This window comes from Curcuma longa, chromosome 2 (genome assembly GCF_044706935.1).
Source record: "Curcuma longa cultivar G26 ecotype Majalengka, Jawa Barat chromosome 2, ITB_CL_G26_1.1, whole genome shotgun sequence".
NCBI lineage: Eukaryota > Viridiplantae > Streptophyta > Magnoliopsida > Zingiberales > Zingiberaceae > Curcuma > Curcuma longa.
Genome location: NC_133862.1, coordinates 5,105,158 through 5,116,348, shown reverse-complemented (window position 1 = coordinate 5,116,348; position 11,191 = coordinate 5,105,158). Strand labels below are relative to the sequence as shown.

Genomic DNA, 11,191 nt, shown 5'->3' with positions numbered 1-11,191 from the left:
CAGCATACAAGCAAGTCTATAATTTGTATTCCCTTGGTCTATGAAGCATATTTTTACATGTTCAACTTGATACCAAGTACCTCAACTGTCGGAGCATTTGCTATTTTTCCTTTTAGGGATTTTGATTTCCTTACGGGGATTTTGTCTTAGTTATTTTGTATCTTTGGAGATGGATTACTATTGGCCGTCCTCCGGAGCAATTGTAGAAGTTATATCATGTTATTGCTCAGTCACACAAAATTGTCATTTATTGCTCAGTGATTTATTGAATTGCCTTTATAGTGGTCGGGTTAGGTTTTTTATATGCATTAATCTGTTGCCTGTGTAATTCATGGTACTAGTTCATCTCCTTTCTTTGTTTCTAGAATCACACAATGCGTATATTTTGCGTTGAGATTAATTATGGTTTGTTGTTGATGTACTAGACAATGTGTAATTAGTAATATACTCATTGTGCTTATGTTCATTAGCTTAATGAATGTGGTGGAAATAATATAGCAAATGAGATGTCTTTTAGAGTGTAAATGAATCGAATTGTGTTGAGCTTGGCTTTGGCTATGTTTAACTTTGTTCATCTTTTTATATAGCTTGTTTATTTAAAAAATTTTGTTGAAAAAATATAATTTAGTTACAAGAGCAATCAGTTGCAGTATGAAATCAACATGACATATTACATGTAGTGGATTTCACATCCATGTAGTGAGATCTACAGCTATGCAGTTGAGTGTGTCTTGTTGATTTCATGTTGTATTTTTTCATGTTGCATATCATTTTTCTAGTTACAATATTAGTCTAATAGCTAAAATGTATACTTGCTCCTCCTTTAAAATATATAATGGATAATTTAAAATTATAAAGAATTATGAATGTGAATTTTTTATGTTTTTGAATAAAATATACAAATGAGATATAATTAAAACTAAGAGAAATTAATTTTTTAATATTAATTTGAATTTATTTATTTTATATATTTGACAATCAATTGTAAATAAGTTTTATTGACTAACAATTGAGTTAGTTTTATATTTCTTATCTCTGGAATATAATTGAGTTGGTAATGACGAAACATAGTTGCTGAAGTGGACAGGGATTGAAATTTAGCAAAGTCGAGGTAATGTTCTGACTTTGTCATGGTCAAATTATAATTTATTTATTTATTTTTTTATAGATAGTCGTGGAATATCGTTGAGATTATTGAGATGATGAATTTTATATTTTGTTGAAGTGCTCTGAAAATAATTTGGGGAAGAAAAGATATTTTTTTTATAGTGGAAATCTAAGGTGCTTTTTGTGATTTGTCTCCATTATTTTGTTGTAAATTGTTAAAACAAAGTGGGGGAATAGGTAAGTTATCGAAAATTCCAGCTTCGCAATTGGGGGTGGTGTAGATCGCTTTCCCTTCCCCCTTTTCCTAGGGTTTTCCCACCCGCCACTGCGTCGCGGCCAGCCCACTCCGCCGCCTTCCATTCCGAGTCCGATCGGGAGGTGCTGATCCTGGACGTAACTGATCTCAAAGACTTCTTTCCTCCGCCATCTCAGCCAAGTTGGGGGATTCTTCTGCCGTCGCCGCCTCTGGAAGTGACGAAGTAAGTTTGTTTTTTTCCCCGTCGATTATATTTTTCAGATCCAGATTGTAGTTCCAGGAGCTGGCGTTTCTACATAAGTTTATCTGGTTTTAGCGTATTTATGCTGTGTTGTTGCAAGCAATTTGGCAGATTTGAGGTTTGAATTTTTATTGTTCGATGTGATTATGGTTAGGTTACGCTTGTTTGACCTAAAGTTGATATTTTGGGTACTTCACCAGCTGAGTCATAGTTTACTAGACTTTTTGATGATGTATTGGGTAATATTTCACTGGATCGCTTTTTCATCAATTTCTTCTCATAGACAATTAGATATTTATGGTTTTGTGCTCTGTAAATTAAATTGATAATCTTTTCTTTGTTTATGTAATTCATATAAATTGATTCAAAATGTTTCTTACCGTTCCATTTTGTGCTTGCTTAAGATTGGATATGAATGGTTGGCATGGCTATGAGTGTAGTAATTTTGAAGTATTCTCTCGAGTGAGATCTGAATCTGGGAAATGTGCTCTCTTTCTTTTAGATGATTTGTGGTGTATATCAATGATTTAAGGAGAGGATCATGAATTATCCTCACCTGAAAGAATTTGACTTCTTAAGTTCTGAATTTCCCATTCATCAAGATTGTGTAAAGATAAGAGCATTGAATTATATTAAATTGAATGGGTTCTGATTTTCAGAGATCTGACTTTCTTTTTATAATTGTTAACATGCAATGAATTATCTTGCTCAACACTGCTGAATTTTGTCATCATACTTTCAGTTTTATTTTCATAGCTGTATACCTTGTCACTGGTGCCATATGCCACTCATTTGTTTGTTTGAGGGAATTTGAGTATGTCATAATTTAGAATAAGTAAAACAAGAATCATAACATCCTTTCTACCTGGTTCACTTCATGAATCTTCATCCAATATTGATCCTCTTTTGATGATTTTGGTTCTGTGCCAGAATTTAGGTAGGATGTACCCTTTTATGTAAGGGTATTTCTATTATAAGGATTATGCTATAGTGAAGATGGTATGCTAATTGGCATGTTAATAGGTGATAAAATAAGAAAAAATGAGTTAAGGTGATATGAATATGTTCAAAGACAATCACTAGATTTTATAGTTAAATATCCACCAGATTTGGTGGTGTGACGGATTGGGATAGGCTAGGAAAATTTTGGTTAACTTAAGCAAAAGTATTTTAAGAGAATTGATTCCTCAAATGATATAGATTTTCAGAGAGTTCAATGGAGTGAAAAGATCCATATAGCTAAAGTAATAGTTTGGACTTAAATCATTTATTGTTGTTGTAGAGATTTTCTTGATGATTTTTAAATTTTCATCATGATCTAGTGTAGATTGAGATGGTAATGTTAAACTTTGCCCAATAGAGCATGATTTGATTTTTGAAGCTTTGATTGCTTTTTTGAAACTGTCATTTTATAGTTCAATTTCCATTTTTGTTTTTATCTACCAAATTATATTTTTCCATTTAGCACTATTCAATTCTTATTGATCGTGGCTATTTGCTATGACCGGAGTTGTGACAAATTCAATCAAGTATTTTTGTGCCCTATCTACATCTTCACTGTGGTAGAATTACTTTCCCCCCTGATTTTGAGCTTATCACATTGAGCTATAAGCAGATTATTTGACATTCTTGGTTCAACGTGCTAGATTTAATCTCTATCTCTCTCACACTTGCTCACAAGTCAGTTTGTACGGATAAGTCACAAAACCTTCTAATGAAGGGCGAGAGCATTTTACAGAAAATTCATTTGTAGGATTAATGTCCTAGTGAAATTGAATGCAGGGCTACTTGTGTGAATAATCTTTGTATATTTCTTTGCATGAATTTTTAGATTTATGTAGGATTTCTGATGTAAAATAATACATGACTTTATTTGTGCTCTAATTTTGTATGAAAATGCTGTCTTTTTAACTCGTTAACTGTCTGTTTGTTGCTATCATTTACAGAGGTTCAATGGAGATCACTCAGATTCTCTTAAATGCACAAGCAGTGGATGGTACTGTTCGGAAACATGCAGAAGAAAGTTTGAAACAGTTCCAGGAACAAAACCTTCCTGCTTTTTTGCTATCTCTTTCTAATGAGTTAGCCAACAATGAGAAGCCTGTTGATAGCCGAAAGTTGGCAGGCTTGGTACTTAAAAATGCTTTGGATGCAAAAGAACCGCTTAGGAAAGCTGAGCTTGTTCAGAGATGGTTGTCTTTAGATGTGTCTGTCAAATCCCAGATTAAATCTTGCTTGCTGCAGACCCTTTCTTCTCCAGTACCTGATGCTAGGTCTACTGCTTCCCAAGTTATTGCTAAGATTGCTGGCATTGAACTACCTCAGAAACAATGGACTGAACTTATAGCATCTCTGCTCTCAAACATACATCAGCTCCAGTCGCATGTTAAGCAGGCTACACTGGAAACTCTCGGCTATATATGTGAGGAAGTTTCTCCACAAGTGGTTGATCAAGACCAGGTCAACAAGATACTTACAGCTGTAGTCCAGGGAATGAATGCTTCAGAGGGAAGTACAGATGTCAGGGTTGCTGCTACAAGAGCATTGTATAATGCTTTGGGGTTTGCACAAGCAAATTTTTCAAATGACATGGAACGTGATTATATTATGAGAGTGGTCTGTGAAGCCACTTTGTCTCCAGATGAGAAGATCCGGCAAGCTGCATTTGAGTGTTTGGTAGCTATCTCATCTACCTATTATGACAAGCTTGCATCATATATGCAGGACATATTCAATATCACTGCAAAAGCTGTGAGAGAAGATGAGGAGCCTGTTGCTCTGCAAGCAATAGAGTTTTGGAGTTCAATCTGCGATGAGGAAATTGACATCTTAGATGAATATGGGGGTGATTTCACAGCTGATTCTGATGTGCCTTGCTATTATTTTATCAAGCAAGCTCTGCCTGCTTTGGTTCCCATGTTATTAGAGACACTTCTTAAACAAGAAGAGGATCAAGACCAGGATGAAGGTGCTTGGAACCTTGCAATGGCAGGAGGAACTTGTTTGGGTTTGGTTGCACGCACAGTTGGGGATGACATCGTGCCTCTTGTGATGCCATTCATTCAGGAAAACATCACAAAACCAGACTGGAGGCAGAGAGAGGCTGCCACTTATGCATTTGGTTCAATTCTGGAGGGTCCATCACCGGACAAGCTCATTCCTGTTGTCAATGCTGCTTTAAACTTTATGCTCACTGCCTTGATGAAAGATCCAAATAATCATGTCAAGGACACTACTGCTTGGACATTGGGAAGAATATTTGAATTTCTCCATGGATCTATGTTGGAGGCTTCTGTCATAACTAATGAGAATTGCCAGCAGATACTTACTGTCCTCCTTCAGAGCATGAAAGATGTTCCTAATGTTGCTGAAAAAGCCTGTGGTGCTCTTTACTTTCTCGCCCAAGGTTATGAAGATAGTTCAGGATCACCACTGACCCCTTTCTTTCAAGAGATCATTCAGTCTCTCCTTAATGTCACACACAGGGACGATGCTGGGGAATCCCGCTTGAGGACGGCAGCTTATGAGACACTGAATGAGGTTGTGAGAACATCAACTGATGAGACAGCCCCAATTGTGACTCAGTTGCTCCCAGTTATAATGATGGAGCTCCACAAGACGCTTGAGGGCCAGAAGCTGTCATCAGATGAGAGAGAGAAGCAGAATGAACTGCAGGGCCTTCTTTGTGGGTGTTTGCAGGTTATCATCCAGAAGTTGGGAGCATCTGAGACAACAAAATATGGTTTTATGCAGTATGCTGACCAGATAATGGAACTTTTTCTCAGGGTATTTGCTTGCCGGAATGCCACTGTGCACGAAGAAGCCATGCTTGCAATTGGAGCCCTTGCATATGCTGTCGGGGGAAATTTCATAAAGTACATGCAAGGATTTTATCCATATTTGGAAATGGGTCTTCAAAATTTTCAGGAGTATCAGGTATGTGCTATCACTGTTGGAGTGGTTGGAGATCTATGCAGAGCATTGGAGGATAAGATACTACCCATTTGTGATGGAATCATGACACAGTTACTTAAGAATCTCTCCAGTAATCAGTTGCACCGATCTGTTAAGCCCCCAATATTTTCTTGCCTGGGAGATATTGCATTAGCAATTGGGGAAAATTTTGAGAAATATTTGATCTATGTTATGCCTATGCTACAGAGTGCAGCAGAGCTGTCTTCGCATGCTGTTGCAACTGATGACGAAATGCTGGAATATGCCAATCAACTTAGAAATGGGATCCTGGAAGCATACTCTGGTATATTGCAAGGTTTTAAAAACTGTCCAAAGTCCCAGCTTCTAATGCCTTATGCACCTCACATCCTTCAATTTCTTGATACGCTATACAACGAAAAGGACATGTATGTTCTCATGCTTTGTTTTTGATATGTTCTGATGAATTTGAGTGATTCATCTTTCTTCTTGCTGACTTAGTTGTTATTTTATTCCTCTTTTATTAGGGATGATGCTGTTATGAAGACTGCAGTAGGCGTCTTAGGTGATTTGGCTGACACCCTCGGCAGCCATGCTAGTACATGGATGAACCAGTCTGTTGCCAAGTAAAGAGTTCCTGGAAGAATGTTTATCCTCAGATGATCCATCCATAAAAGAGTCTGCTGAATGGGCTAAGATGGCCATTAGTCGGGCAGTCTCTGTTTAATCGTAAAGTATGGTGTTTTATGAGTCTGCATATGCATAGTTGTCAGGTCAAGTCTGGTCTGGGGTTGCATACATGTGTCAGTCGTCACCAGTTTGCACAGGATTTTTTTATGGGCAGAGTCGCACGCACGAGCCATTTTCTAATATAGACATGAGCATCATGTATTGGTTTCTTCCCATTTCATTGGGAAATTGCATTGCAAATGATTCAACTACGCCTATCATGCAGGAGAGCTGAAGCTCTTGTGGAAAATCCATAGGGGCCCATAAATAAGGGCGTATCCAGAGACTGTTGTAGTCAAATTTCCATTGCATTATTCCAAAGCCATCCTTTTGCAGCATACAAGCAAGTCTATAATTTATAGTCTCCTGGTCTCTGGAGCATGTTCCACATTTTCAACTCGAGTTCCAAGTACTCACAGTGTCTGAGTATTTGGCCATTTTCCTTTTGGGGATATTTTATTTCCTTATGGGGATTTTGTCTTAGTTATTTTGTATCTTCAGAGTTGGACTGCCCCTCCCTTGGAGCAATTGTAGAAGTTATATTGTGTTATTGCTCTGCCACCAGTAATTGTCATATATTGCTCAGTAATTTCGTCCATTACACCTTGGCATTCATGTGTATTGTCATTGAATTTATTTAATAACTTCAGGTTGCTCTATTGGTTACTTGTATGATCTTTTATGTATTTTAATGCTTTTTGTTACCTGTTTAATTCATTGGTAATAGTTCTTCTCTTTGTGGTGATTTCCTTGCTGAGCTATTTACGTGCATAGTTTGGTTCTGTTGTTTATAGAATCGCATGATCAGTATTTCTGTCTTTGAGATGATTCCAACTGAAACCCATGGTTGTAATAGACTATATGTAAGTTGGTCTGACAAAATTATTTATTCTTTTTATTTGCATATTTATTTGATCGGTTTGTCAACTGTCTTAAATAGTCTATTGGTTTATTCAACTTGATCTCTCTCATCCAATTAGTTTGACTAGCACAATTATCCTGAACAACTTTGATCAACTTGAATGACTTAACTACATGGTCAACTTGATCACTTGTCAACTTGGCTAACCTAACCAACTCTATTGTGCACTTGACTACTACACTTAACCGCTATGTCCCAACTCATTAGCTAAGTGCTCATGGTTGAATTGACTTGTTCTTCTGCAAAAAGTGAATCTATCACTCTAACAGGTCTACACGGTTGATTCCATGACCATCTGTGAGGGAGGTAAATCGAGAAATTACAGTTGGTCACGATGGAGGAGAGTATTGCTTCGACTTCGTCGAAATTCAAACTTTTGTCTTTTTTTGTAAATTTGTTCCGTCGTAACCAACTCAGTTAGGCTTCGGAGTTGAATTGACTTGCTCAATGGCACTGATCAAACTAGTCCATCTACTTAGGAATGACAATTATATTTATTTTTTATCGGATATTTATTTTCAGAGAATTAAATATTCATATCTTACTCAAATATCTTATTATTATCATTTACGATTAAATTTTTTTTAAGTTGAATTATTTTGATAAAGTTATAAATCTTTATCAAATTCTTTAAAAAATGATAATGCGTAGTCGAAATTCATGTTAGATATAAATAGGATTTTATCAATTAATCCTTAAAATTATATTATTTTTTTTCAATCTATATTCTGGAAATATATTTTAAATGATTCTAAATAATTTTAAAAAATCACGAAACCAAAGAGCGGTTCAATCAATCCGATCAAATCATCAAACCGGTATAAGCGACTCATGAACCGGTTGATGGGTTCTGATTCCCCTCCTGTTATATATTCTTCGACCACCGCCGCAGTAGCAGCAGCATCTTGTCCTCTCGCGGCAGTCGCACTCGGTCCCGATGGAGGACGGCGGCGAGAGTGTGTTGGACGCCATATTCCAGGAGATCGACCTCGCTGGAGAAGAAACCCTAGAGGACCCCAAGGCCTGCGACGTCGAGATGCTCGACGCCCATGAAGCCCTAGAAGCCGGAGGCGGACGTTCACCCTCAAGCTCGGTCGGAGGCGGGGATCCTCCGGAGGAGGGAGGTCGGAAGAAGCCCCGTAAGAGGTGTCGTAAAAGGAAGAAGAATCGATCGGCGGGGAATGCCAAAGGCGATGATGGTGGCGCCGCTTCCAGCATCGCCGACATCAATAGGTTCCGATATATCTCTTTCTCGATGAGTTTATCGGGTTTTTAATTTGTTCTTTCCTCCTGTAAAATTATAAACAGTTCATTCTGAAGCACTTTTCTTTTCGTTTAAAAACTATTGGTAGTGTTCAAAGCTTTGTTTTCCTTTTGATATTTTACAGGTTTGTGATACAGACATGTAGGCATCTAAAAGAACACAAATCCTACTTACTTTGGAGTGCAGTAGGTTGCCTTGGTGTCTCTGCTGTCAAAGATCTTGTTAAGGAGGTATGCCTTTGTAGAAATATTTTTTTTCTGTTTGAAGCAGGAACGATTTTTTTTATTTTATGTTGTTTTCTTCTGGGAATTGATGTGGCAAATGATGCTAGCTGAACTTCTCAATAATCCTGTTGTAAGCTAGTTGTGCCATTGTATTCTTTGCCTATTTATCTTTGGTTTCATTTGATGCATCATAGCAGATATCTTCTCTGCATTTTTGGATTCCTAAGTGCCAAATTTCTATCTTGTCTAGCTAAATCTCAAATGAAATTGAGTCCGTCTAAAATAATAATTATTATAAAACATTTTTGCAAATATAAATAATCTCCATCTTTGGTGACAGTATTCTAGTCGAGTCGATACAACTACAAAATATACAAATACACAACAGATTTTAACACTTTGCTAAAATTGCTTGATGCACCATGGTGGTTTGTCTGGAGTAACTCCATAACATTACTTAATTTGGACAGTGCTTAACTTTGATTCCTCTTATCCTTGTCAACTATACATGCTAGGTTGCTTTAGTCATGCTGGTTAAGTCTTTGCTTAATCTTTATTCTTGAACCTTGATTCTCTAGCTTGGAACTATAGATATTTTCTTTCAAATGTTGAACTCACTTGCTATCTCAAACTGAAAAACATCAAGCTTCATATCATAAATTTTTAATCTTTGGTCTTGAAGCAAAAATTTTGCAGCCATCAACTGACAACATTGTCCCATTATAATATCACAATTATATTAGACTTAATTACATTAAGGTTACCCACTACTGGGATTGGGCACAAAAATTCAACCCAAAAGGTTGATACCTAATGTATTTCCAACACTTCTCCAATCTGTTTGCCATAAGAGATTGCTCTTTCAGTTACCTATAGTTCATTTCACGGAAACTTAATCCAACAATCTGAAAATTCTCTTTTAAAACTATATGTTGCTTTTGCTCTTAAAAATGGAACCTACGCATTTGGATTCTAGTACGATGGAGCTAAGATACATCTTTCATTGCTTATCAATAAATTTTGGTTCTTACTGAGCTTTCTCTTGCTCAATTGCAATATATTTGTCAAGATATATTGATCTGTACTTTGAATATATTGCTTGTTTGGGGAGACTATAGAAAAGATAAAGCACATCTGTATTGCTAATCGGTGCATTTACTTAATTGTCATGACAATGTATAGATGCAAAAGAGGAGTTCTGATGATGAACTGAGGGAAAATGTGGGAGGGCAATCTGGAACAATTCCACTTTGTTGAGAATAAGATCCTTGGTGTCTAATACCAGTTGATGCCCCTTATAATGTAGTGTATCATGGTATGTTCTAGTGTACCAATCCTTTCACACACAGCCTTGTTTGTGATGAAATAATTGATTTTGTTGTTGCTCAGTCAGTCCCAGTAGAATGTTTTGTGGGATTGTTCATGCAAACAACCATATTGTTAGAATTATAGAGCTCTTGTTGCGCTGTGTCATTGTATCAACAGGGTAACATGAAATTGATCGACTTGGTTATCTAAACATGATTTATTTTGCTTTCTCTTACCTTTTAAATTTTATGCAACCAATGGATTTTTGTTCCAAATGCAGGTTGATGCCATCCAGAGCTGTGGTGGCCAGAAGACTAATGATGGTCGGCGCCACCGCACAGGCGGTGGTATTCTATTTAATATTTTAAAAACTCGCGAACCAAAGGCATACAAGGAAATTATGGCCAGAGGAAGGGAATTTGAGGTATCGGATCATCACATTTGAGTTATTCTTTTATTCAATAAAATGACCTACAGAATTGATGAATTTAATCATTGGAAATACATTAGCATATATTGAGAAATATTTAAACCAATGTAAGTTGGTAGGGTGAAACATGTTTCAAGCGCATTTTTAAGTTTATATACGACTGCTCCAAGTAACTTTATGATCTTTCCAGTCCACTTAAAGGTTACTATTTCACTCTGCTCTACATTGTGTTGTGTGGATGACTAACTCTCCAGGATGCTTTTTTTCTTCTCAGAAGCAGCTGAAGGTATCAAAAGGAAAGACGACGACAAACACTGAGGGTACCTTCAAGAATTCCAGTATAACATCAGCAGCAGAGGAAGCTTTAGACCATGCCGAAACTGGAGCAAATGATCAGCAGCAACTTGAATCTTCCGAGCCGGTCAAAGAGCGCAAAAAATTGGCGGATAGGATGCGCATTCCTGTTTCATATGAGGATCTCCTTGAGGAAGGTGAAATACCCCAATGAAACTTCTAGACCAAATATATGACTGATGAAGGCCGAATCTTGCAACCCACATGACTCATAATCCAACTTGTTATGGCGGATTTTCGATCCTGAGAAGTAATCTGCAGAATAATTTGGCTGGGCGTACATGTTTCTCAATCTTGGTGGAAAGCTTCTTGACCAGTTTTCACATAAAGGGGAACTCGATAAGTGTGGGAACTAAATTTTGTAGAAATTCATTTGTCATCTCTTTTTGTGGATGCAAATTGTTTGATGAGCCTCTTCAATCT

General features: G+C 37.0%; 2 protein-coding genes across 2 annotated transcripts; both read left to right on the top strand.

Annotated features, from left to right (window-relative positions):
- Window positions 1-1,383: 1,383 nt before the first annotated feature.
- LOC141816165 (importin subunit beta-1-like) lies at window positions 1,384-6,938 on the top strand. The gene is given in 4 exon segments (XM_074704000.1): window positions 1,384-1,586; window positions 3,551-5,965; window positions 6,065-6,161; window positions 6,163-6,938. Coding segments are annotated over 3 exon segments (2,607 nt in total). The 5' UTR covers window positions 1,384-1,586; window positions 3,551-3,557; the 3' UTR covers window positions 6,265-6,938.
- A 1,168-nt stretch (window positions 6,939-8,106) lies between these two features.
- LOC141816175 (uncharacterized) lies at window positions 8,107-11,191 on the top strand. The gene is made up of 4 exons (XM_074704011.1): window positions 8,107-8,421; window positions 8,577-8,682; window positions 10,265-10,408; window positions 10,689-11,191. The coding sequence occupies exons 1-4, from the start codon at window positions 8,126-8,128 to the stop codon at window positions 10,920-10,922; spliced, it is 780 nt and encodes a 259-aa protein (XP_074560112.1). The 5' UTR covers window positions 8,107-8,125; the 3' UTR covers window positions 10,923-11,191.